General features: G+C 49.9%; 1 protein-coding gene across 1 annotated transcript; it reads left to right on the top strand.

The window, feature by feature from the left end:
- Nucleotides 1-23407: 23407 nt before the first annotated feature.
- Nucleotides 23408-27537, top strand: LOC122153503 (olfactory receptor 14I1-like). Its single transcript, XM_042793535.1, has 3 exons — nt 23408-23427; nt 26625-27015; nt 27397-27537. The coding sequence occupies exons 1-3, from the start codon at nt 23408-23410 to the stop codon at nt 27535-27537; spliced, it is 552 nt and encodes a 183-aa protein (XP_042649469.1).
- The last annotated feature ends 359 nt before the right edge of the window (nt 27538-27896 follow it).

The following is a 27896-nucleotide window of genomic DNA, read 5'->3' as shown; positions in this document are numbered from 1 at the left end:
CCCTGGGGCTGCTGTGCCCTTCAGAAGGGTTGGAGCTGTAGGGTGAGTGCCCAAGTCCCAGCCCACTCCTGACCTCTCCCCTGGCTCAGTCAGACAGAGCTTTTTGATCAGGTCATCACCCGAAGGACAAGGCAAAACATGTAGCACTGACCTGCCTGCCACAATGGTCTTACAGGTAGCTGTGAGATCCTTCACAAGCATGGGGAATTGGATGTCCCCCCACCACCTGAATTTTTGGTGTCACACCTCAAAAAGCAGTTTGCATTTCACAGGCCCATTGTCTGTTTCTCCTCCTTCATGTGGTTCTTCCTGGGGATCCCCTTTGGGTCTTTTCCTCTTTGTTCTGATGCACATGGCCTTCCAAAGTTGGCATTTTGCCCTGGTTTTCCATTTTCGTAACCCACATGGACTGTGTCTTCCTGCACAGTTCAAAGCCCAGACTTGGCCCCAGTAACCCTGCATGGCCAGTCTGGGATGTGGGGGCCTCCCAGTCTGGCTCACTGGGCTGGACCCCTCTTTACACGTGACAGGATTTGTTATGGGGGCCCCTTGGAGTGTGACACAGTGGCAGTGTCCTCCTCTCTCCTTGCACCTCTGGTCTCTATGTGAAACATTCTAACTCAATTCTAACTCTATTTTCCTTTGTGGGTTTCCTCCATGCAGTAATTAGTAAGGTGAACCTCACCATCAATCTTACTGAACCTTATCAAGCCCCTGTCAAAACTTTGTTCAGTTCCATCGCACTTATGGAATTCTGTCAATTTATTACCTTACCTCAATAAAACATATTGCTGCTTCCCTCTTTTGAATGAGGTGCATTCTGCTCTTCTCCAACACCATGGAGGGCCAAGGTCCTTCTTTTCCACTCTCTCCTAGTAGGACCCCTAGGAGGAAGAACATTTCTCTGTGTTCATTGCTTAAAAGAATGGTGAAGGAAGTTCAGCGAGGCGAACCACGGAGGTGTGTGTTTCTGAGTGTATTAATATTCCCTAAATGTGCTCTGTGCCTTCTGGCAGTTGAGAAGTGCCTTCTTCCTGAGGGCAACATTGCTGATGCTTACAGAACCCCTTCTGACTGCGCAGATGAGGTGCTCCACAGGTGTGCTTCTCTCATAGCGTGCATTTAAAGGCAGAGGCCAGGTAGCGAAAAATTAATATCGTACTGGCAATGAGCCTTTCCAAGGTTGTTATGAGCCAGACTGGGAATGCAGGGAAGCATAAAGGTTCTGTGGTCCCCTTGGTGTTAAATTAAATTGACATGACACCAAATGACTGGTTTAAATGTTTTACTTGCAGTAGAAACAACTTAAACTTGGAAAAGGATAGCAAGCAATGTGGCCTCTTATTAATAAACCTGTAAGGAAGAAAAGAAAGGAAGAAAAGGAAAAGGGAGAGAGAGAAAGAGAGTCGAAGTATGCGATCACCACCCCAAGTTCCAGTATTGTCTCAGGTCTGGTAATCTTGAGCGGTAGGTGCACCCCCAGCAAAGTTTTCTGTTGCCTTTTAAGTTCATTTTCTCTGCTGATGTTCATACTAGACAAGGAGAGACAGGTTCTCCTCCAACTCATTTCCATGAGAGATGAGGAAAAGGTGGAGCATGGGTTCTGTGTGTGTGTGAAGGGGGGATGGGTTGCATTAACCATTTTGTCCAGTTGAGTCGGTGCTCATGCTCTCCCCCTCCCACCTTTACTTTTCCCCCATTTTTTGCTCCTTGGGCAATTATCCAGCCTTTAGCTGCATCTGGGGCAGGATGTTTCACTCTTTTCCATATTTTAGCTCTTCTTCAAGTGTATAGTCATTAGCAAGGCCCACATCATTTATCAAGCTCCTAAGTTAAAGCCTAGGCATTAACTCAAACATATGGTTTGACTCAGTCTATGTCTCCCTGCTTTGTGTCTTCTCTGGAGAACTTGGCAACAAAACTGCAAAGCAGTGAAGCCGTGCACCCTTCGATATACTCTGTGCTTCCCTGGGCAGATAGTTTGTTCCTTAGACTAAGCACAAAGGCAGATATTCCATTAACTCATTTCGATCAGAGACAAGAAAAAGGTGAAACGTGGGTTCTGTGTATGCATTGAGGGGGCATCGGGTGCACCTACCCCCTTGTCAATTGAGTCAGTGGTTGTGCTCGCCCCAACACCCTTGATTTTTTCCTCAGTTTTTGCTTAGGTCCTTCTGGTGCTGGTTCTTTCTCTCTCTTATCACTCCTTTAACCTGAACATATGGTTTCACTCTGTTTCCCTTCATTGAGGCTTATCTAAGGAATTTAGCAATACAACCATGAGGGAGTGGAGCTGTGCACCCTTCGATACACTCCATGCTTCCTTGGGCATCGTTCCTTAGACTGATCACAACGGCCAAATCTTGTCAAATTCTTCTGTGTTGATGACTGTTTGAGGCAACAATTCTTTCAGTTTCTTACACATGGCTGCCTGCAAAACCCTACGTGGGGCTCACCTAGGGTCGGGTGGTGGTGAGAGGCTGCCACTGCTGGAGGAAGAACCATGGACAGCTGCCACGGGGTCTGTGCTGGGCAGACATTTCCCCACCCTGAACAACCACCCTGGTCCACGCAGTGCCTGCACCATGGGGCTGTGGGGCCATGTGGGGCAGCAGGACTTGGCCAGCCCAGCTGAGGAGGTCCTCCCTGCTCTGCCCACTGCCACCCATCGGCACTGCCACAGCCCCTCTGTGCTGGGCGATGAGGTTTCTGTGGGTGCCCTTCTGTGAGCCGCGTGGGCACCCACAGGGTGTGTCTCTGCTTGGAGCTGGTCGCCTTGGCCTGCCTGCACGGTCCTGGCAAGGCTTGGCCTTGGAGATGGGCTGTGATAGTCCTCAGCCCATGGCATGAGTGCCAGCCTAGGAATGACTCCTGTAGAAGAGCTCACACTGTTCTGGGGGCATGGGTGAGCCCTTCGAGATGTCCTCACACCAGGATTCTTCTTGGTACAAAGGGGAACCGTGGAAGCCTGAAGTGATTTCTGCTGGATGGAAGCTGTGAGGGTTGCACAAGCACCCACAGGTAGAAGGAAAATCTTTTAAAAGGAAAAATTTATTTGGCTCTAATGATGTCAGTGCAGTGCGGGTGCATACAGGCACAACTCTGATACCCAATTCCACCACCGTTATGACCAAAGAAGAAAACAGCTTCATACTGACCCTCAGACCTGAGGTGCCATAGCTCCTGCCTAAGTTGGTCTCCAAGCCCATACTCAGACAACTTGTGCTAGATCAAGTGCACCAGGCCTTGTCTCCATGAGTTTGGAACATCTTTATTGACCGAGATCCCACCATCTCTCCTGAGCCCTTGCTCTGCTGCTTGGCTCTGAGGGGTTTCTCCAAAAAAACCGAACCCTCAAAAACAAACAGCCCACTTAGCCTCTCCTAGTACACAATGTGCTCCAGGCCCCAACCATCTTTCCAGCCTCTGCTGGACTATTCACAGCCTGTCAAGGTCTTTCTTGTGCTGGGGAGACCCACACTGGACACAGCAACCTTACTGGGGACCATGAATAGAGAAGAAGAGACAATTCTCTTAAGCTGCTGTCTGTGATTTTGTTAATCCTGCCCGGGATAAGGTTGGCCTGCCTCTTCCCAAGGGCACACTGCTCCCTCCTGTCCCGCTTGTGCACCCAGACTCCCAGGTCCTTTCCTACAGAGCTGCTGTCCCCAGCCTGGCCTCTTGTCTGGAGTTGTCCCAGTGCAGTGGCAGGATGAACACTGGCATTTGTCTTCAACTTTGTGTGGGTCCCAGGCAGACCTTTTCACTGAGGGCTACTGCATCCACCTCTCTCCTTATCCAAAGGGCCCATCATCTCATTGTAAATGGTATTCACGTTGGTCAGGCAGAATATGCCCTTATTCAGTTTTTACTGGAAGTTCCAAATCCCCTTCTTGTCCTTCAGGTGCTTGGAAATGGCTTCCAGGAGGATTTGCTCCATCACCTTCCCAGGGACAGACGTGAGGCTGAGCAGCCTGTAGCTCCCTCATCTTCCTTTTTGCTCTTCATGAAGATGGGTGGCATGTTTGCCTTTTCCCAGACATCAGGAACCTCCCTGACTGCCATGGTCTTTCCAGGGTGACAGAAGCAACCACACACTGACCTTGGCCAGCAACCTCAGCACCCTTGGCTGTAACTCACCCCATAGAGGACCCACAGAATCATGTATGGCCAACCAGCTTGCTGAAAGTCTCTCCACATGTTCTTGGTCACTAGGTCCACTCCTTCATTGAGTTTTGTGCCCGCTTTTCTTTTTTTTAGCCTTGCTGTGGCTGCCAACACCCTTACCGAAGTTCCTTTTGCTACCTTCTGCATCCCTTGCCAGTTTGAGCACCAGTTGAGCTCTGCCTTTCCTAGCTCCATCCCTGCATGTACAGACAAGGTCTCTGTGCTCCCCCAGGGCAGCCTGAGCCCCTTCAGCCCTCTGTGCATCTCCACCCCGTCCCACAGGCAGGCTGGTGGCAAGAGGGTGGCATCCGGGGACAGCACAGCAGTGCTGGGAGCAGGGGCACCAACAAGAAAAGTGGGGGTGTGAGCCATGCCCTGGGCTGCACACAGGGGCACGGGGTGGCTGGTGCCTCGGTGCTTGGCCAGGCTGTATGGGCTTGTGGTGGATGCCAACTTGAGAGTAGGAGCGCTGGGATTTCCTTTGACTTTCAGTGAAAATGTGGCTGCAGCGAAAGCAAGTAGGCAGGTTCTGGCACAGGCAACTGCAGTGGCAAGGTTGTTTAAGAAAGTGTGCTGGCCTCCTGCCATGGTTGCTCAACTTCATCCATAAAAAGCCCACATAGTTTTCGCACTTCAACAGGTTTGGCCTTGAAGAAGAAACAGTTGTCCAAGGCTCCTTTTTTCTATAGGTCAGTTTCCCAAGAAATCCAGCCCAGGAACTTCCTGAGCAAGACAAAATTTTCTCCCTTGTACTCCAAGGCTCTGATTCTGGGGTTTGTCCTGCACACCTCTCTTGGGAGTTTTTACCCCACCATCTCCTGGTAACTGCAGCCATGTGACACTGACCCTCAGTGGAAAAACTAACGTGCCCATGGTTACAAGTTCCTGGTGCTCTGTCTCAAATATTTGCTCCAGAATGCCATGACAGGCCACATCAAGCCTCTCATCTTGCTGCACCCATTCCTGGAGGAACAGAGCAGTGACAGGGTTTGACTGTCCCCTTTTCAGTGCTGAGGCAGGATTTGGGGAAGTGCGGTGCTTCCCCCTGCATCAGCTCCTTCATCTCACTGAGAGGTGGGGCTACAACATCTGCTGGGCAACCAGCCCAGGTTCTGGATGCCACCAGTCTTCTCTGGGGACATGCTTCTTTTAGCCACCAGCCGTTGCTGGGTCCTGCTCCACCTGCTGCCAACCCAAGGGCAGCTTCATCGCCCTTCTGGACTTTGGCAACTTCTGCTCCACGTGGCTTCCTGCTCCTGCGGGCATCTCTTCTTGCCTGGCTGAGAGTCACTCACAGGTGATCAACAGCCTCCATAACAGTGGCTGTAGGGGAGAGGGAAGGTGGGCACGAAGGGTTGCACTGGCCTTTCACCACCAGGAATTGTCTCCTTTGTATCAGCCCTTAGGAAGCCCTGCCAAAGCATCTCCCAAATTCAGTGCTGACAGGAGGATCTCCTATAGACACCTCTGGTCTGAGCCTCCTCCAGACGTCTGCACCCCTGGGCTGGATGCTCTGCCTGGCACGGGAGGATCAGGTCACTCTCCTTGTACCCACACCATCTCCACCTTGGGAAAGAAACACCTCTAAGATTTGAAGACACGCTTCAGGCCTGCCCATTGCTCCCAACCCCCACTTCTCTGGATATCCAGAACAACCTGAGGGGTGCTTGGGCTCCTCTTTAATAGGACGTAACCAGAGTCTTCACATTTGTCTCAGGACAACAAATGGCACCATCCAGACCCCAAACTCACCTGCTGCAGGTCCTGTACTGCCCAGTGGTGATTGGTGTCAGGACCAACTGCTACTCCCAGCTGTACTGCTCAGGGCTGTGGTCACACCATCAGATGACATTTGGGGCACCAAAAAGGAATATTGTGGTTTACCCCCAGCTGACAGCTAAGCACCATGCAGCCACTAACTCACTATCCCCATATGTCCCCTGGTGGGATGTGGAGGAGAATCAGAAAAAAAAAAATGAAAACAGCAAAAATCCTCATGGGTTGAGATAAGAAGAATTTAATAATTGAAACAAGATATAGTAATAATAATAATATTAATAATAATAATAGAAATAATTGCAATAATTGTAATGAAAAAGAAGATTAAAAAAAGAGAGAGGAGTAAAACCAAAGAAGAAGACAAGGGGTGCCCAGTGCAATTGCTGTATACCCACTGATCCATGCCCAGCTGGTCCCCCCAAGTAGTGATCCACACCTCTCGGCCAACCCACCTCCTTACTCCCTCCTGTTTATATACAGGGCCTGATGTCCTGTGGTATCAAATAGCACTTTGGCTAGTTCAGGTCAGCTGTCCTGGCCATGCTCCCTCTCAGATTCTTGTGCCCCCCCTCACTGGCAGCATGGGAAACTGAACAATCCTTGACTTAGGATAAGCCCTACTCAACAACAACTAAAACATCCCTGTGGTCTCAACATTGTTCTCATCCTAAACCCAAAGCACAGCACTGTAACAGCTGTTAGGAAGAAAATTAACTCTGTCCCAGCTGAAATTAGGACTTTGCAAATTGCCTTTCTTAGTAAGCCTGACTCCTTGCAACCCTTTTTGTCAAATAGGCAAGTTCTTATGGGCCCCACTGCCCTCTGCATCTGACATGCACACCAGCTGGTTGGATCATTTGGCCTCTGTGACCAAAGGCCATGGGTCATGCTCACGATCCAGGCCTTTTGCAAGCAACACATTCCTTCCTGTTGTTCTTTGCAGTCACGTGAACTAGGATCGGAAATGTCAGGCTGTGCTCTGCCTGCTGTGACAAACTGCTCAGCCCTCCTCATGATCTGCCTTTAACCAAAAAGACTTTTCAGTGTGCACAACATTCTTGTCGGGGTGGCTTCTGCATCCGTGCCTCCGCTGCCTGCTGGCAGGAGTTTGCTGCAAGTTTTGGAAAGCAGCAAATGCTGCTTTTTGTCGCTCCTATCCCCAAACTTGACGTTGTCGTTGCCCAATAAGGTGTGGTACTGACCATCTGAGGCACATAGATTTAGGTAAACCTCACTGCTCATTGTCTTCCTGTGAAGTTCAGTGTGACTGAGGATAAGCTAGCTCATCGTTAGTGGTGCTTTCCACCTTCGTCATCACTTCCATTAAATGAGCATTTCTTTTTCTTACCCACACTGCCATGCATCCACTCAAGTTATTGTCTTCTCAGAGGAACCATCTGCACACGTGCCTTAAATGCTGATGTGCTGGAGGTTCAGTGCACAGGGACCTTGAGATACTTGGGGCTTTGGCCAGCAGAAACCTCAAGTTGTACAAGGAGAAGGGGCAAAGTGGGACTGGACCAGCAGAGGAGTGAGTCTGAGGAGAAGGCGCTGGGCATTGTGAGTGATGCCATATGTGCCGCTGGTAAAGGCTCACCGTGAATAGAGCCAGCTCCTGCATACGGAGCTGCACTGTAGCATGAGCATCGAGACACGGGGAGTTATCATCCCCCTCGACTCAGCACTGGTGTGGCCGCACCTGTAACATTCTCTGGGGCTTCCCATTCTGAGGAGCAGGAAGGAACGGGAGAGTGCCCAGAGGATGTCTGCAAAGGTGGGTTTAGGGAGCATGAAGCACATGAAGTGTGTGGAGTGGCCGAGGGACCTGGGCTTCCTTGTCCTGATGGTGTGGAAAGTCGTGCAGGAGTAAATGAGTAGCTTGAAATTAGGAGTTTTGGGTGTTTTCAGAGATGGTGGAGCTTTTCTTTGTAGTGGGAAACCACCTGAGAAAGGAAAAGCATCACAAAGTGCAGCTTGGGAGGTTGAGACTGGACAGGAGGAGAAAGAAATGTCCCTTGAAGGGTAATTGCTGTGATGCCAGAGGTCACCCAGAGCCTGGATCAGTGCAGTGCTTTGTGTTCCAAGGGACAGGCATGGAGGAAGGGGAGATCTCAGGAAAGGGAGGGAGATGCCATAGGTTGGGTGTCCACAGCCTGGGGGTCTCTGTCCCCTTGGCTATGGCAGTTGTCTCTGCTACCAAGGCCTGGAAGGGAACATGATAATCGCATGGAACTGGGGCCTCGTGGCTTCCTTGCAGCCCCCCAGGGAGGCTGGGAGCTGTGGTACCACTGTCCTCCACTCAGCATTGCCCACCCCACCCCACAGTGCCCCAGGAAGAGCCCTGAGCCAGTGTGAGGGACGGGATCCCCCTTCTTGGGGCTGACCACTTGGCATGATAAAATATATCAAGTTTTACTCAGCATCAACTCCCCTTGCACAGTGCCTTTGCCTACCTGTACTCACAGCCTCCAATTTTCTTCTCTAACTAATCCATGGGGACACCTGGTCTGTAATGGGCCTCAGAGGGGCCAATTAACACTCCAAGACACTTTGGCTTTTGCTTCTGACTTTAACTCCTTGAGAGGTTGGTTCAGCTCCTCTCAGTATCTGAGGTTCAAGCACCAAATACACCACAGGGTTCATCAAAGTGCAGAAACCCCAAAGGATCCACATCTCTTCCATCAGTTATTTCAGGAGTTCCAGTCTTGTACAGCGAATTGGAGAGGCTTCAGGAGTCTACTTAAAGTGGAAGATTTTAATAAGAACTTCATAAAAAAACCTTTTTTTTTTTTTTCATTTTGAAGGGGTTTTTATTCCTTTTTTAATTTTACAGAAGTGATAGAAGCTTTCTCCAATTCAGAGAGTCTTCTAAGGAGGACAGGAAATGTAGCAACAGCGGTCTCCTCATGGTCCCCCACTGTATGGGCAACTTTCCTCCCCACCTCCCCAGCCCCACCATTTCCCTCAGGGGCTGCCTGGGACTTGCATTCTTCTACATCAGACTTCCTCACTGATGTTCACAGTTGAAAGTTACAGCTCCTTTGCACCAATTCCCACCTGATTTACCTTGAGACTTGACTGTAAATAGTCACAGGACTCTCATTAATTTTGAAGAAACTGAAGTAAAACATGATACAAATTATTTAAAAAAAAAATCAACAATGAAGTCCTCAACTGTATGCCAAGTCCAAGCCTCCACTAAGGTCTACCTTCCTCAAGCGATGACCATAAAAGGAATACTCTAGACAAATAGATAGAAAATTATAAATATACACACAATTAGCAAGTTGGCTAAAAAGAGAGTTTGGCAGTTTAAATCAACTTTTCCACCTTTTTGGCCAAATTTCTAGCCCAGAGACTTATCACCAACTCGTGCCTATAGTGATCTCCCTGCCCATCTTCCTGTGCCTCCTTAGCCCATGCCCACCTCTAGCAAATGAAGTTGGGGTGTTGTGGGCAACATTTTACAGTACACTGAAAAATCATTTGTCAATGTTCAAAGCATTTCTGAGGTGTAACTGAGAAAGAAATGAACGTGCATTACGTCATGTGGTTGTTAACATCATTATATTTAGCAAAACCCATCCTCAAAGACAGTCTGTTCTAAAAGCTACCATGCAACCGGACAGAAATTCAGATGCAAGAATAAACTGATTATGAGGTCATAACCATGAGGTCACTTACACACTGGAAGAGGTTATCTTGAGAGGCTCTGCAACCCAGACCCTTGGAGGTTTCCAAGCCTCCTTTCCCCCTACATATGGACTCCCAACATTGAACAAAATGCTTTTGTTCAGGCAAGAATGAAGCAAAAGCGTATGGCACCAGCACGAGCTCTGCCTCCCCTGGGACTTCTCTTCCCTGTGAGAGGGGTCTTCCACCAACCCCACACTTCTTTCACCCTTAGCTTTTGCAGCTGTGTGCTCCTGGCCTGCTCTCTGGACTTTACAACCATTACCTTTGTATTTAAGTCCCAACACATATCTTCTCACTACTGCTGTAAGCTGGCACCCACCCCACACCTGGAGCCCACCTGGCCACAGGGGCAGGGAGAGGCCAGGCCCACTCTGCTTGCACTGGGCACAGCTTTTTCCTGGGAACGTCCCCAAGGAGCTCTCCTCACATGTGTCAGGCTGTGGCCTGGCACAGGTGGCACAGGGACAAGAGCTGCTGGGGCAGGGCTGAAGTAGCTCAGCTGGGAGAGCGTTAGACTGAAGTTCTAAAGGTCCCTGGTTCAACCCTGGACTTCAGCAATGCTTTTCTCCCTTAGGGTCTTGCAGAGCCCGGCTGCCTTTGTCCATCCTGCCCTGGCCCTCCTCGCTCCTTCCCCTCTTGCCAGAGCACTGCCCATGCGCTGTAGATGCATACCTACAGGCTAGAAGGAGCCTTCCTCTTGCACCACAAGCCCCCAGCCTTCCGCTGGGCAGGACTCTCCACTCAGTGTGTCTTTGGGGTGTTCTCCAGCTGGATCTCCTTCCCTGCTCCACAGGGATCGGGATCTTTCCACTGAGGGGTCTCTGCAAAGACTCTGTCTCTATCCTCATGGTCATTCTCACTGGTGCACAGACTGCTCCCCTCCTCACACACATCCTTCACCTCAACCTCAGTTCCCAGACCAGGGCACACTGCCCACAGGGAGACCACAGTCCCCCCAGTCCCTGGGAGAGGCACTTCTTGCAGCTGAGCAGCACAATTGCCCCATGTTTACCACCATGAAGACACCACCCCTGCGTGTGGTCAGGCTCTCAGCCTTGGAGTTAACAGCTGCCCGTGCTCAGCCACCCTGCCACGGAGACCCCAGCCAGGGCTGTCCCAGGTCACTGCTTTGCTGTCAGGACAGGCCTCAGTGCTGGAGGAGTGGGGAGGTCCCTGAGCCCACCCCACACCCGCAGCCCCAGGGAGATGGAAGCCTGCTGTCCACCTCACCTCCTGGGATGCTGGTGGGAGGAGTGGTGCAGGGCAAGGCCCAGTGACTGGAGGAGGAGTTATAGGATTTCTGCCCCTGTGTGCCCCCCCACACACCCTGGGGTGCCATCAGAGCCTGGGGGCACCTCACCCCAGGGAGGGAATTTCCCTCACCCTGTTGCACTGCTCCTGCTGTGGAGTTGGGGACAGACGTGGCAGAGAGGGGTGTTGTCCTGGCGGGCAGAGGAGGCTCAGGGGTTTTCTCTTCTCTATCGACCTAGCCCAGAATGGGCCAGAGCATGGGAGAAGTGCCTGCAGCAAGAGCCTCCTCCTGCCCCACTGCCCTGCAGAGACGGTAAAGGGGCAGCACTCTGCAGTGCAGCCCTAGGGCAGGATCAGGCCCCAGTGGAGAGCCAGTCCTGACTTCCCCCATCTCAGGAGGCTTCAGGTACTGTTTTCTGCAGAGGGTCCCAGGGTACCTGGGGGACAACGGCACTGTGATTGGCACAGACACATCATGGGAGGAGAGTGTCTCTCCTGCTGGCAGGCCTCAGGGGGCTGTATCTCAGTGACCGAGCAGCTGCTTTGCATGGGGGAGCTCCTAGGTTCCATCCCCGGCACCTCCAGGGGTGCTGTTGCCCTGACTCCCCAGCCACAGGCAGGTGTGGGCTGGAGTTCAGGCTCTGGTCATCTCCAGGCCCTGTGGGCCTGTCCTGCCCAGCCAGGGCTTGGCTTTGAGGGCAGGAGGGCGGTGGCATGGCTGGGTGTGCTGCCTCGGCCGAGCACTGTCCTGGAGGAGAAGCGGGCAGCTGTGCTGGACCTGAGCTCAGGTCACTGCCTGGCACCACAGAGCCACCCCACCCTGATGTATGAATGAAGAAGCATTAACCAGATGATTTCTCAAGAAAACATTGACTAGATAACTACCTTGAGAATGAATGAGAGAAAAACAGGATGAGCCCACCATTGTCCTTGAGATAAGGAAGGAACTTCTGAGCCACCAAGATAAAGGAGCCGCAAGTTAGCAACAAACCGCATCCAACAAGGCCTGAAGGACGAGATGTGCGTAACTACAGAACTGAGTCTGCCCAAAAGCAAGGGTCAGCTAGGGAACACAGTGAAGAAGACTACGAGCCTTCATCAGAAGAGCCCTGCCCACGACCACCAAGAGACATTGCACAGGCATGATGGGGAGGGACTTGGGGCGGGGGATATGTTAATGATTTCTCAGAATTAATTGTAATATTCCCTCCCTATTCCCGGAATTATAATGCATATGTATTAGGACTGATGAATATGTAACTTTGGTATCATAAAGTTTGGTATCATAATTTTGGTATCATGGGGCTGCTTTTGGCTCCAGGGCACGCACGCTGTGGAGGAGCGATCCCCTGTGAGCCCAGCGCTGAATAAACATACCTACTTTATAACCTTACTGGTTGTAAAGTCATCCTTCTGCACGTCAGTATTTCTGCACGTCATAATTAATGGGGGCACAATCACCTGAACTTCAGAGGTTGTCCACCATCCTTCTGGATTTTTCTCTGCACTCAGGAATTGATCTAATTTTTCATTTTCTTTTGAATATCTTGGTGGTTCCTTAGGGAGAATTACAGTTCGAGTAGGAATTACTGCCATTTGTAACCCTCATTGTTTAGCTGCATTCTTAGCAGCTGGGTCTGCCAATCTATTTCCTTCTGCTACTTTTGTATTTCCGGAGTGATGTGCTTTACAGTGCATGACTGCTATTTGGGCCGGTTTCTGAACTGCCAGTAACAATTGTAAGATTTCCTTTTGATGCTTAATATTTGCCCCCTGGGAGGACAATAGTCCTCGTTCTTTCCATAGAGGTCCATGGACATGGACTACTCCAAAAGCATATTTTGAATCTGTCCATATATTCACTTTCTTTCCTTTGCTTAGTTCCAGAGCTCATGTTAAGGCAATCAGTTCTGCTTTCTGTGCTGATGTAGCGTTGGGCAGTGCATTTGTCTCTATCACGGTATTTTCAGTTGTTACCGCATATCCTGCGTAGCGAGTTCCATTCTGTACAAAGCTACTGCCATCCCTGACCAGGGTCACTCACATTCAGGGTTTTCAAGAGGGACATCCTTCAGGTCTTCTCGGCTGGAATACACGTGCTCACTAGTCGTTATGCAGTCATGCTCGGGTCCTTCTTCCTCCTGTGAAGCACTCAGAAAACTGCAGGCTTTACAAGGTTAGTTGTTTTTAGGACAACATCATCTCGTTCTGTAAGGATTACCTGATATTTCATCATTCTGCTGGGCATAACCAATACCCCCCTTTTTGTTCCAGCACTGTAACAGCCATATGTGGAACACAAACCGTGAGGATTCTTCCCAAGGTGAGCTTTCTGGCTTCTTGTATCAGTATTCCTGTTGCCGCTACTGCCCGCTGGCAGGAAGGCCATCCTTTGCTCACCGTGTCCAGTTCTTCAGAAAAGTACCCCACAGGTCTCTTCTAGCTTCCCATCCTCTGGGTCAGGGCTCCCAGGGCAAGGTGCTGTCTTTCATGGACAAACAACTGGAAGTCTTTAGTTAAATCAGGCAATCCTAAAGCTCGTGCTGACATTAGAGCTTAAGTTTTTGAAAGGCCTCTTCTTGTTGTCGGCCCCACGTGAAAGGAACAGACCTCTGGGCCTCATATAATGTTTTGGCTATCAGGCCATAATTCATAATCCAGAGATGGCACCACCCAGCCATTCCCAGAAATCCTCTTATTTCATGCACAGTTCAGGGCTCAGGAATGGAACCAATTGTTTCCTTTCGGTCAGTCCCCAACTTCCTCTGTCCCTCTGAAATCTCAAAGCCTAAATATATTACAGTTTGGCTTGCTATTTGGGCTTTCTTCTTAGACACCTTATATCCATTAAGTCCCAAAAAGTTTAAGAGTTCAAAGGTTACCTGAATATAGGTCGACTTTTTTTCAGTATCTACCAAAATGTCATCCATGTACTGTAAGAGCAAGTGTTCCGCTCACGGGGTCACTGTTTTTTTCCTTTGTCCAGATCTCCAATTCCTTCGCTAGCTGGCTACCGAAGATTGCTGGCTATTCTTAAATGCTTGGGGTAGTCGTGTCCATGTCAGTTGTACTTTACACCCTGTTTGTGGGCTCTCCCACTCAAAAGCAAACAGTTTACAACTTTTCTGTTCCAGGGGTATGCAAAAGAAAGCATCTTTCAAATCAAGCACTGTAAACCACTGAAATGTTTCTTTAAGGGCAGTCACTAATATATACGGATTTGCCACTACCGGGTGGATGTCTTTCACAATTTGATTTATGGCTCTCAAGTCCTTTATCAATCTATACTCACCCATGGGCTTCTATACTGGTAAAATAAGGGTATTATATTCTGAATCACACCCTTCTAAAATCTTATATTCAAGAAGTTATCAATCAGCTTCCTAATTCCCTGTTATTTGTTCTTAAAAGGTTCCTGAACCTTTTTATCCTTTATCATGAGAGACATCACTTGATTAATCAGCCCACATTCTTTTGGCCAACTCCGATGTTGTCTGAGCTGTGTGACCATGCAGGGTGAGGACACACTCCAGTGGGTGTGTGGGACAGAACCCAGTCTTCTGGAAGGGAGCTGAGACCTGCAGGTGCAGGAGACAGGAGGCCTGTCTGTGCCTTTGGTGGCACGGACAGACAGACAAGGTGTCCCAGGGCATTTATCACCCCCCAATCTCCCATTGGCCATTTCCAGCTCTGGCCAGTTGATCCAGTTTATGGGTGTTTTTGCTCTGTGGCCATCTCCTTCCTCCTGCTGGTCCTGGTGCCTGTGGCGGGGGAAGAGCCAGCCCTGCCCCAGCCTCTCTTCTTGCCCAGCACTTGGCAGACCCCAGAGCAGGGCTGGCTGTGAACCCTTTTGAGACACGGTTGGGGCTTGGGAAGGAATGGGAAATGGGTGGGTTGCAAAAGCATGATGGCTGGTAGGGATGGACGCTGAGATCTTGCCTAGGGGATCCCGTGGGTGATGTTTCCTCACTCCAAATACACCCTGTCCTGTGCAGTGTCAGCTGAGGGGGGACTGTGGGGGCATGTGTTGGGCAGTGGGACTGCACTGGTGCAGGGATGGGTCACGGGTGGGAGCCACAGCCCAATGCTCAAGAACTGGAAGCAAGGACAGGCGATGAAGGAGGAATTTAGAAATATGTCCTGAGCATGAGGGTATGTGTTTGGGAAAGCCAAAGCTCCCCTGGAGCTGATGGGGTCTGCAGGCAACATCAAGAGCAAAATGAAGAGCTTCAGTCCCTGTGTTTGCAGTAAAAGGCTGAACAAGGCACATGCCAGTTGCTGCTGAATGGGGAGGGGGTTTCACAGCAGCAGAGACAGGTGGGGATGAGTGAATCAACACCTTCCTTGCTTTAGGCTTTACTAACCAGTTCTCCCAGGCCTCTGCTCAGTGACAGGGCTCCTCTTGACAGGCGTCCTCAGCCTGGAGAAGGGATGGCTGAGGGGCACGGCATAGCAAGGGGGGGCTCACCTTCCTCCCCATGAGGCTAGCCAAGCCTTGGAACAAGCACTGGCCACCGTGAGAGACTGTGAATTCCTCCATCCCTGCAGGTTTTCCAGACCTGGATGGACCAAGCTCTAGGAAGCCAAGTCTTACCATATACCTAAACCTGCTTTGAGCAGAGGGGTTTCCCATAGACCTCCCGAGGTCTATGCTGAGCCTCAGTGATCTTATCCTATGATGTCCTGTCTGATATCTGATCAGCTGATGACACAACAGATGTTTATGAGGCCTGGATCCTCCTGTGTTTACATGACCAGCTAAGGCAAGTCAGGTGAACGTCTCCTCCACTCCACTGACTGCAAGGGGAGCCTGGAGGCGCTGCCGCAGGCAGCTCTACTTTACCACTGAAGCTCACTGCATTCAGCTTTAACACCCTCAAAGGCCATGGTCTGCTCCCTGAAGCTCCTACACGTAGGGTTTGGGAATTAGGGAAGCTGAATGCCACCTCTGACTTAACAACAATCCCAGTGTTCATGGACAGCAAGGAGTTTCTGGTGTATTCCCAGTTCATGTGGACTCCACCCGCAATAGGGATTTGTCTCCCTTTGTTTAAGACAACCGCTGTTTGGGTGTCTGTCCACTCTTGCTCATACAGGCTCTTCTTCCAGTAGACAGTGGGACTTCAACCTCCTCCACTGTAATTCACCCTCACAGCACTTTTATATCACTTGGTTCCTTTGCTGTCTTGGTGTCCAGGAACCTGATCAGCCCTCGCACAGCCTGGGTATTGGCTCACTCCTGGGCACTTCTCTCCGGGTGAGCCCCCTCCGAGGTGAAGTCCCAGGTGTGGTTCTGAGGTGACATGCTGCTCGGTGCCAGGTCTGCTCCAGAGGAGATAGGGCTGAGCAGGGTGTCCCTGAGCGTGGCCTACCCTCCTGCCTGCTGCAGCTGGCCAGGTGGCTGTAACAGAGGGTTCCTCAGAGCCAGCACCCAGACAGGTCCCTGGCACCTGCCCCAGCCCTCCCTTTTCTGGCACAGGCAGGCGATGGCTGGCTAGGGCTGGACTCTGACACTCACGCACAATGCAGAACTGGATGAGGATGTGAATGTTGAGAACAGCCATGGCTGCAGTGACCATGGCAGGGAAAAAAGCAGCAGAATCACAGCCTTGCTCTGCAGCACAGCACATTCACAACGTTGAGCATCTGCTTGGTGGGATCCTGGAGAGCCAAGATCCATGGAGCCCTCTTGGATCTTCAGGGACAACAACATCAAAGCTGGGTGACACATCAGTCTGATGTACTGGGAGTTAAGCAGGGCCTGACCGGAGGCTGGTGGGGACGGCCAAGGATCTTCTGGCTGAAGAGTTCAAATACCAGAAGGCATTACACAGGGGTAGAAGAGGGAACAGGTTGTCCAGGGGGCAGATACGGAGATGACTTTGGGGTACAGGGGTAGAGACAGGAAAGCCAAAGCTCAGCCAGAACTGGAATTAGGAAGGAATGGGGACAGCAACCAGAAGACCTTCTATGGGTTCACTGGAAGTACAAGGAGTTGGCTGAGGAAAATAGTGTCTCCTGGCTCAATGGACCAGCAGATGTAGTGGCAAAGACCTGGAAAAGGCTGAGGAACTCATTGTTTTCCCACTTCCTCCTGGTAAGGTCTATCCCCTGACCTCCCTGGTCCTTGAATATCCTACCAACACCTGTGCTAGCAAGGCTGCCCCCATGGCAGAGGAAGATGTGCCTGGGGAGCACTTACAGCACTTGGGCACACACAGGTCCATGGGACCAGAGGGAATGTGCCTAAGGGTGCTGGGAGAGCTGGCTGGTGTCATTGCAAGGCTGCTCCTGGTCACTTTTGAAATGTCAGGACAAACAGGGAGTTCTCTGGTGACTGGGAAAAGGCAGGCAGTGCACCCATTTTCATGCAGGGCAAGAACGAGCATCCATGGAACTACAGGCTGGTCAGACAAATCTCAGTCCCTGGGAAGGTGATGGAACAAATCCATTCAAGCAATTCCTTTGCCTACATCCATCAGCTGTTGCTCTCTGAGATGTCCTGGAGTAGCTGAAGTACCCAGGGGGTGCTTGGAAGGGTGACCCAGGACCTTTAGGTACCCTTTTGGAGCATTCTCTGGTCACCAGGAAAAGGATCTCCAGACATCTCTGTTGAGACAAATCCTGTCTGTTCATTGACTAGAAAGGGAAGTTTAGACAACCTGATTTGCCATAGACATCTGCATGGACGTGTCTAATGGTGGGAGACCAGTCTCCTCCCTTTCTTCACAGATAACACAGATGTGTTGAGACAAACCCAGTGTGTTTCACTGCAGTTTGTCACCCAGCTCCCCCTTATCAGGTGACACATCCTGCACCTCTTTGTGCAGCCAGTGAGCAGTGTCATGGATGCTCCTGGGTGGGGAGGGGTTTTAGTGGGCTGGGATCTCTGCAAGACATAGAAATATCTTTCTTTCATGCTGCAGGCCTAAGTATGAGAGAAATGTTTAGAAAATGTCAAGAAAAATTAAAAGAAGAAATGAGGAATGATGAAATGCAAAGCAAAATTTTTAATGACATTTCCAACTTTTTTTTTAATTCTTTGTGCTCCTAGTTGCTTTTAGCTTCATTTTGATATACCGGTCTTTGGGGGATTTCATTACTTTTTTTTTTTTCTTTTTTATTACTATATTGAAATAAAGAATATTTCCAGAATCGGCGTGGGGTGTAGCTCCATTAATAGAGATGCCTTAAGTCACAGGGAAAGAGATGTCTGGTACCATTGCAGGTGTCCTGGGACCCTCTGCCCGGCCTCTGTCAGCATCTCCCCAGGGGCTCTGGTCTCCTGCAGACCTTCTGTCCTGTGTGACAGCAGCCAGTCCCAGGGAAATATGACAGACACACCAGGGTGTCTGCAAGGGGCACTCGATGTCCATGGTCAGACAGCTGAGCTCCACCTGGAAAGAGCAAGGTCTGCCACTTTTAAAAAACACCTGAGCACTTTCTCATCAGCTGAGAAGACTGAAAACTTACAATAAAGTGGTGATGTTTTTCCACCATGACCTGATGGGAATTTCTAAGGGTATTAATTAAAGGAGAAGAGGACATATGCTTCTTCCCTACTGCTGCCATTGCCAGGACCCTGTCCAGGATATCATGCATTTAACCTTCGTAATTTTCCCACCTGTCCAGCTCTAAAGGCATCTTCTCAGCACATTCGCTGGACCTATGTGGTTTCCACTGGTCTCTAGTCTTCCTTTCCCATTAATCTTTGCTCAGTCAGATTCCTATCAACACCCCAGGTTGAAGCTCTGAGCTTCAGGGGCTTAGAAGCCTGTCCTTGTCTTTCAGCAGTCTCATTCTCTCTTCAGCCACCTCCTTCATTCTGTTTGGATCTCTCATTTTCCTTCGATCTGTCTGAGACATTTCTCATCAGGTTACCTCCTGTGGATGGTGAACCTCACTGGAGGCAGCTTCAACTTAGCATCACTTGAGGATTGTGGGTTATTGTTGCTTAAACTTTACTACATTTTCCTTCTGTTGGTTTGCAATGAAGAGAAATTCTGCTGTGCCTGTGTGCAGGCAGGTCTCTGAGGAAAGCCAGTGGGAGCTGGTGCAGCAGAGCTGTAATGTCCAGCTGCGGGCCTGGGTGCAGAAGTCTGAAGGAAGGAGAAGTGCTGCAAGTGCCAGGGGGACGATGAGAGAAGTGGCAGGGCTGGGGAGGTGAGGAATCAGGCTGTCCATGCAGTGTCTGACCTTCAGCAGGAGCTGGCCCTACCCATCCTGACAGCACTGGGAGACCCTCTGCATCAAAATCAGAGGAGACTGCAATAATTTCTTCTGTAAAATGGAAAAGTAATTCAGTAAACTTAAAACTAAAAAATACTTCTGTATTAAATGCTCAGTCAAATGTTCCCCTTTACATAAACTCCAGAGACCTCTGCAGTTATCTGTCCAAGCCTTGAAAACTGTAGAAAACAATTGGAAGAGACATGGCTTTTTGCATTTATATGAGCCCCATGGTGTCTGTAGTGCTGAGTCCTGAACCTTAGAAACCCAGAGGAGCCTGAACAAAGGGCTGAATAAGTCAACATCAGAGGCAACCCCTAAGGTTTCAAGGAGTGTTAATGGGTCCCAGTGAGGGCCATCAGCACCAAAGCCTCCCCAGGGGCTGGTTAGAGCAGGAAGTTGGAGGTGTCAATGAGAGGCAAACAAACACAATGTTAAGGTGGTTCTGGTGCTTAGTAAACCTTCAGGTGTTTAAGCCAAAGTGACAAAGCCTGACCCCCAGCCCCTGGGAAGGGAGATCCTGTCCCTCACACATTGACAAGGGATATTCCTGGGGCAGTGTCATGTGGGAATATGCAGTGACAAGGGCAGGACTATGGTGACACCTGTGGGTCTCTCTGGGCTGGGGCAGAGGGGCGTTAAGGTCCTGGTGCCATAAAGTTAATGTTTGTCCAGGTAGGCCTTAGTTCTGGAGAGAACGGCCATAGGCAAGGGGGAAAAGACCTTGGCTCTGCTGGGGGCTCTTAGCCTTGCCAGAGCCTTCAGTTGTCTTTCCCACAGGCTGTCCTCAGTGTCCCACACCTGCAGCTCTTTCCCTGCAGACTCTCAACATCAGCCTTTCTTCCCCACCTCGCTCTCACCTGAGCATCTCACTGCCCTCAGTGGTAGAGAATAGAATAGACGAGGCTATTTCAGTTGGGAGGGACCTGCAACCATCATCTAGTCCAACTGCCTGACCCATTCAGGGCTGACCAAGTTACAGCATGGTATGAACGGCATTGGCCAAATGCCTCTTAAACACTGACCACCCTGGGGCATTGACCACCTCTCTGGGAAGCCTGTTCCAGTGTTTGTCCACCCACTCGGTAAAACAAATGTTTCCTCATGTCCAGTCTAAATCTCCCCTGGCACAGCGTTAAACCGTTCCCACATGTCTTATCACTGGATACCAGGGAGAAGAGATCAGCACCTCCCACTCTGTGTCCCCCCCTCAGGAAGCTGCAGAGAGCAATGAGGTCACTCCTCAGCCTCCTCCTCTCCAAACCAGACAAACCCAAACTCCTCAGTCACTCCTCATAGCACATTCCTTCCAGCCCTGTCACCAGCTTTGTTGCCCTCCTCTGGATGCATTCGAGGACCTTCACATCCTTCTCAAACTGTGCGGCACAGAACTGCACACAGTATCGAAGGTGAGGCCGCACCGATGCTGAGTATCTATCCATCCTCCTGGTTGTTCCTTGAAACACAAAGCTGTGGGCTCTTCCAGACTCCCTCTGGGTGACTTGCTTCAGCACAGCACTGCCCTTGGGGTGACATTTCTTTCTCTTTGTCTCCATTCTCTACCTCCCCTGCTGTACTTTTTTCTGTTATATCTTTCTCATGCTGTTTTCTGACATGTGGAAACACACTTTACAACTCACAGAGTTATAAAGCAGGTATTGTTTATTGCAGTGATGGGAACAAGGGCGATCTCTCCTCCAAGCTTGTACACCGTATCATGAAGCAGGCATCATTTATGATACAGAAACATGCATATTCATTAGTATAGGCTGGGTTATTACAATTAGTTCTAAGAATAGGTGTGATTATTGTAATTATTTCCGGGAATTCATTATCCTAAGTCTCCTCCTCTTGCCACATGCGTACTGCCATCCGGTGGTCGTGGGCCGGGGTCTTTTGGAGGAAGGCTCGTGGTCTTCTTCACCATGTACTCTAAATCTTTGTCCCAGAATGCTGAGTTACCTCAGCCAGTAACTGCAGAACTGGTTCCAGCCAGATGGCTCCTTCTTGCAGACGCCTTAATTAACAGATGGATATCCTGTTATCTATGGAGGCCTCTTGTAAAGACGTTTCCTGTTATCTTTTAAGGTCTTTTGCAACCAAGTATCCCGTTATCTTGCTAGTTATTTTGCTAAGCGTTTATTTTCTATATCAAGTCCCCCCTTCTCTTTTACCCTTGCCAATTCTTTTGCTATATGGAACCATTCCTTTTAGCAAAATACTTGCCATTTTCAATGTTTTGCTGTAATTTGTGTTTCTTCCATTCCTCATCGGTATTCCCAGTTTGTTTATCCATCCACATAAATCATTGCAACACACAACAGACCAATAATCCTAATACAATAATCACGATAACTGCAACAAAAAGCTGCTTAAGCTTTGTGACATTAGGTAGCCAAGAGGTGAGCTTTTCCCAGAGGTTAGAAAACCCATACGAGGTATCATCCAGGGATACCTGATGTAAGACTTTTGAGTGTTCCCAAATCTTCTGAAGGTCAATCTCTGTTCTACTTGATTCACCTACATAAATACAACAGCTTGTATTGATCAAGGTGCACACCCTTCCCATGTGAGCTGTGATTATATCTAGAGCCGTTCTGTTTTGAAAGTCTACTCCCTTCAGGGATTTTACCTCCTGGTCTAAACATAAAAGGTCATCAGTAGTTGCGTTTGCTATTATTTCCATTTCTGCCAAAATATTTACCATGGCTTTTTCAATCTCATGAACTCCAAACCAGGGTAAGAACCACTGTGTGAAGCTATGAAACCCTAACGGTTTCTCTATAAGCGGGTTATAAGCTCCCTGTCTTACCCTTTTCCATGGTGACCTCAAAACACCATTTGGGGCATGGGACTGGTTAAATATTTTGTCCTGGGGTATCCTTCTTTCATATTTTCCTTTTCTAGAGCCAAAACCATTGGGTCTTGTGGGCTCTTTAATCCACAATCAGATTGATACTCAGGGTGATTTCGGAGTGTCTGCATATGAGACCTCATCCCACTTTCCTTCTCTCCTCAAAACCAACATCATTTGCAACAAAGTATTATAATTCAAGGTTCCATTAAAGGGCCATTTCCCCCCGTCATCTAATTTATACAGGGGCCACCACTGGATACAGTATTTAGTTAATGTCCTTTTATTCACACTTCCACCTGGTGTGCCTCCAATTTCCTTCCAATGGGCTAAGATGCAGCCCAGAGGGATCTTTTTCACTATACCCCCACTCTGTTTCCCTCCCATATTGTTAGCCGGGAGGGCTTATCCACATTCTGCTTCTATTGCCTCTGTAAGTTTCCTAGGTTCCCACAATACGTTCTTCTAAGCTGACCCGAGCGCTCAATTCTGTCCCAGTCAGACCACTTCCCTTGACATTTACTACACCAGAAATCGTCTCCAAATTCCACCCAGACGTCTTGTCCACAACCAAAGCACTCCAAAACAAAGATTGGATTACAAGAAAAATCCTCGGGTCTGTGTATGGGACACCAAAAGTTCACCACAGGCTCAAACAATACTGTTTTAAAATCTGACATACACTTCATTCGCTTCTCTCGCCTCCGGCCACTCTCCTCGTGGAGGACATGGAAGCGGGGATCAGAACTCCGCACTCACTTCGCAGCTGTGCTGCGTTTCACTTCTCTCATGCAGGCATACAGGCACACAGACACACAGTTACACACAGGGCCCCTGTCCTGGTTCGGGCTGGAATAGAGTTCCTGTTCATTTTGGCAGCGGGAGGAGAGCTGCAGCACACTGAGGCCCCAGAGGCTCTCCAGGTCCGAGAGCCCTTGCCTGTGTGCGGGGGTGGGGGGAGCACAGCTGGAGTGCTGGGCCCGGATTGGCTGCTATCCCATGTCATGTGACATTTTGCTCACCATATAAGGGAAGGAGTGGGCTGGAAGGTGTGGGCTCTCACTTCCGGGAGTGTGGCTGCAGGGTCTTTGTGTTCGGGATCGCTGGCCGGGAGCAGGTGGGTGTCGGTCAGTGGGTGGTGAGCAGCTGTATTGTACGTTACCCATTCATCATGGCACCATATTATTCTGTTACTGTTATTAAACTGTTTTTATCTCAACCCGTAAGTCTCCCTTTTCCCTCCAATTCCCTCCCCATTCCCAAGTGGAGGGGAGGGTGGGTGAGAAGCTGCGTGGCGTTTAGCTGCTGACCAGGTTTAAACCACGACAACTGTCACACAGGTTATCCGTGAATGTGATACACATGCTGCAATCAGGCAAGCCAAGAGGTTAAAACCTCTTTGGTATCGAGGGCTATGGTTAAAATATAGATATGGGGAGGCCTGGCAGAGTGATTACATCATGCTTCCACAATACTTGGCACGACAAATTTTATGCACTCACAATAGTGGAAGCAACTACCGGATGGTTGGAGACATAGGCCGTGCCCCATGCCACTGCCTGGAACACTATTCTGGGCCTTGAAAAACAAGTCCTGTGGCAACATGGTACCCCAGAAAGAATTGAGTCAGATAATGGCACTCATTTTCGAAATAATCTCCTAAACACCTGGGCAAAAGAACATGGCATTGAGGGGGTATATCACATCCCCTACCATGCACCAGCCTCTGGGAAAATTGAGTGGTACAATGGGCTACTAAAGACCATGCTGAGAGCAATGGGAGGTGGAACTCTTAAACACTAGGACAGACATTTAACAAAGGCCACCTGGTTGCAGATGGAGGTAGAGTCCCTGTAGTGCACCTTAAGAACATGCTGGGGAAGACTATTTGGGTTATTCCTACTTCAGGTAAAAGTAAGCCAATATGTGGAATTTACTTTGCCCAAGGACCTGGATGCACTTGGTGGGCAATGCAGAAGGACGAGGATGTCCGATGTGTGCCTCAAGGGGACTTCATGTTAGGTGAAAATAGCGAATAAATAGCCAATAAGCCTATGGGTATGCAACCCCATAGGACAGCCTGTGGTGGAGATGACAGAGCGCTGTGAGAATGCTGAAAGCCCCCAGTAAAGTCAACCCTATCACGACTTTGGCTGTGGCTGTTGTCTCTGCCACTGATGCCTGTGAGGAGGCACAGTCCCTTGCAGCACAGGGGCCTCATGACCTCCTTGTGCATCCTCAGGAGCCTGGGAGGTGCACATCTCCATAGCCCCTACCCCAGGAAGAGCCCTGAGGAATGTGGGAGGGACAGGATCTCCCTTCCTAGGGGCTGGGGGTCGTGGCTTGGCCATTTGGTTAATGGGCTTAGGACATGGAACTCTGGCTTAATGCAACAAATTCAGGTTTACTCAGCATCAGAGCCACCTTTCCCTTTTTGTTTCCGACTTCTCATCACTGCCTCCAGATTTCTGCTCTAACAGGACCCTGAGGAGGCTTTTTCAACAGTGTCCCTCAGTGGAAACAATTAAAGCCACAAGAAACTTTGGAGTTTGAATAAAACTGAATTCTTCAGAGGTTTCTTCAGCTTCTCTGTGCCTGAGGTTCATGGAGTTGGCACCAAACCCTCCTGAGGGGTCATTAAAGTGCCTTGGGCTGTTGCTGTGGTGCTGAGCTGGGCCGGGCTCCTGGGCCGGAGGGAGCTCCTGGCAAGTGGGCAGCGCTGCAGAGAGACAGCTCTTCCCAGGAGCAGCTCCTCTGCAAAGCGCAGCAGGGCTGGGGGCACTGCCTGCAGGCACCCAGGGCAGAGCAGCGAGGCACACACAGCTTCAAGGCAGCCTGGGCTGGGAGGCTGCTGAGAGCTCCGAGGAGGAGAAAGCGTCAGGGCCCTGGCCACAGTAAGTCTGGGGGTGCAGGGCAATGCAGCTGCAGCTCGGGGAGGGATCTGGAGAAGGCAGCAGAGCCGCCAGGTATCTGCCTCCTGCCTAGAGGAAGAGGAGGAGGAGGAGGAGGAGGAGGAGGAGGATCTGCTCCCGAGCAGGGCTTCCCTGGTGCCCCCTGCGAGGGCCAGGGCATGAGGGCTGCCTTCTGGCGGGGCCGGCTGCAGGGGTGTGCAGCCGGGTGTGCAGGCAGGGGTGCCCAGGGCTGTCCTTCCCAGCAGGGTCCCTGCACCCCAGGGGGCTGTGTGCTGGGGCAGGGACTCTGCCACCTGCCAGGGTCAGCACTCAGCCTGCCCAGGGAGCTCCCCACGGCGCTGTGGGGAGAAGCTGTGGGGGGAAGGAGAGACCCCCACCAGGGCAGGCTCCTTCTGCTCTCCAGAGGCTGCTGCTGCGTGGATCAGGGATGCTCACAGCTCCAGATCACGTATAGCACATTTGTATTTAAAGAGGAAATTCAAGGCAGGGGCCACCTTAAAAATGTGAAGCTTTCTAGGATCTATGATCTCATGTTTCTTCTAAGAAATCCTAGAAAGGAGCTGTGAAATTTGAATAAGTCACTGAGACTCCTGAACTGTTAAACTGAGGGATCAGCAGAATTGCCAGAAGCTTCATAATGTGCCTTCACCTACTCCTCTACTTACAGACACACCAGCATCACCTTTGTTTGTGGGTTCTGGTTTTGCCTGCTGTTCTCCTTTGTATCTGGAAGTAGGGAATGCCCCTGGGCAGTGCCCTATTGCCAGGAGGGGTCTGCAGGGCAGAGCTGAGCACACAGAGGGTGGTATGGGGTCTGGGAGCACTGTCAGGGTGCTGACATGGGGACACAGAAATGGCTCCTAGCAGAAAACAGCTCCAGGGAGCAGAGAGCCAGGACTTGCTCCAGCATTGTCTTCACTCTGGACTGTGGCACTGTGGAGCCGCAGAAGAATGACATGCCGAGACGGGTTCAATGTGGGTGATAGAGCATCAATTAACATGTGTCTTTATTGGTCCAGGGTACATATATTTATACAGACAACACTAATTATTATGCCTACTAGTCACTAGCTGATTGGCTTAAGCTCTAAAGGTCGTATTCGCACGGTCCACCTACTTAGCTAACAGCACAAGCTTCTCATAACACTAATTTTCTCATGCCACTATTTCTGATTCCTCTTGACTTGTTTTCGATACACAACAGTACCATAACACAAAGTTTCTCAGACCACTGTTACCATAACACTAGGTTTCTCAGACCACTACTCCGAATTCCCCTTAACCTGTTTTCGACACACCACGGTACACAAGGCTGAAGCGTCCTTGACATTCCTCATGTATCAGCAGCTGCGAGCAGCTGCAGGCAAACCCTAGTGAGGCTCAGCATCAGCAGCTAGAGCAGGCTCTGATCATACAATTGCTCAGTGGGCTCAGGACCCTTGTCTCTGAGCCATTCTCCAACAGGGCACAAGGAATCTTTTTGTTCTTCAGGTCTCCCCTGTGTTCAGGCTGAGAGAAACATGAAAGATAAGGATTTCTGCCCCTTCAAAGAATGTCTCATCAGAAAAAACACAAATCTGAGCTCATGTAAAGGGATCAAATATATTTTCCCCAAAGAAAGAGAAATAATTTTGAGGAGACTTTTTGAGAAACAGCATAAGATTGAATAAAAGAAGTCTGTCCTAACTTGTCAATGTCTTCTAGTTCAACCTCCCTGCCTGCAGTGAACAAATGTCCAACAGAAGCTCCACCACTGAGTTCCTCCTCCTGGTATTTGCAGATAGACGGGAGCTGCAGCTCCTGCACTTCTGGCTCTTCCTGGGCATCTACCTGGCTGCCCTCCTGGGCAACGGCCTCATCTTCACCGCCGTTGCCTGCGACCACCACCTCCACACCCCCATGTACTTCTTCCTCCTCAACCTCTCCCTCCTCGACCTGGGCTCCATCTCCACCACTGTTCCCAAAGCCATGGCCAATTCCCTCTGGAACACCAGGGACATCTCTTACTTGGGATGTGCTGCACAGGTCTTCTTTATCATTTTCTTTGCTACAACAGAACTTTCTCTTCTCACCATCATGGCCTATGACCGCTACGTTGCCATCTGTAAACCCCTGCACTACGGGACCCTCCTGGGCAGCAGAGCTTGTGTCCACATGGCAGCAGCTGCCTGGGGCATTGTGTTTCTCAATTCTCTCCTGCACACGGCCAACACATTTTCCCTACCCCTCTGCCATGGCAACACCCTGGACCAGTTCTTCTGTGAAATCTCCCCAGTCCTCAAACTCTCTTGTTCAGACTCATACCTCAGGGAAGCTGGATTTCTTGTGTTTGGTGCTTTGCTTGCTTTTGTTTGTTTTCTTTTCATTGTACTGTCCTATGTGCAGATCTTCAGGGCCGTGCTGAGGATCCCCTCTGAGCAGGGACGGCACAAAGCCTTTTCCACGTGCCTCCCTCACCTGGCCGTAGTCTCCCTTTATTTCAGCACAGGCATGTTTGCTTACCTGAAGGCCCCCTCCATTTCTTTCCCATCCCTGGATATGTTGGTGGCTGTTCTGTACTCAGTAGTTCCTCCAGTCATGAACCCTCTCATCTACAGCATGAGGAACAAGGAGCTTAAGGATTGCCTGAGGAGACTGATGACTGGATAATTCTCAGAAACAAAGTTCCTGTATTCTGCAAATAACTCGGTATGTAATTCATTACAGGCAAATCTCATCTTCTATATTTTTTTTTGTTCTTTTGTAGTTTGGGATGGGTTTTTTTGCTTTGCTTTACCTTTTATAAATTTCTCTGCAAATAAATGTCATTATTTCTCTTTTTTCTAATTATGTATCTATCAATATTTTTTGTCATCCAGAGACTTTGTAAATGAGGACCCATGTTCTCTTTCTGTTTAAACAAAATAAAGGATGCTGCAGTGACTTGTTTCTCTGAGATCTTTCCTCGAAGACATTCTCTGGGCCTGCCAGAACAGTGCCTGCATGCAGAGGTGGAGGGGAAAAGCATC

This window comes from Tyto alba, unplaced genomic scaffold, assembly GCF_018691265.1.
Source record: "Tyto alba isolate M040663 unplaced genomic scaffold, T.alba_DEE_v4.0 Super-Scaffold_20, whole genome shotgun sequence".
In the NCBI taxonomy this organism is placed as follows: domain Eukaryota; kingdom Metazoa; phylum Chordata; class Aves; order Strigiformes; family Tytonidae; genus Tyto; species Tyto alba.
The sequence above is the reverse complement of the archived record's forward strand: the minus strand, read 5'-3'. Positions and strand labels throughout refer to the sequence as shown.

What these genes read in the sequence shown, in the direction of transcription:
- LOC122153503 (XM_042793535.1), top strand. Translation starts at nt 23,408, where the DNA reads ATGGGGAGGCCTGGCAGAGT. An exon ending in ATGGGGAGGCCTGGCAGAGT is followed by an intron (nt 23,428 to 26,624) that starts GATTACATCATG and finishes TGAACAAATGTC; the next exon opens with CAACAGAAGCTCCACCACTG. An exon ending in AACCCCTGCACTACGGGACC is followed by an intron (nt 27,016 to 27,396) that starts CTCCTGGGCAGC and finishes GCTTACCTGAAG; the next exon opens with GCCCCCTCCATTTCTTTCCC.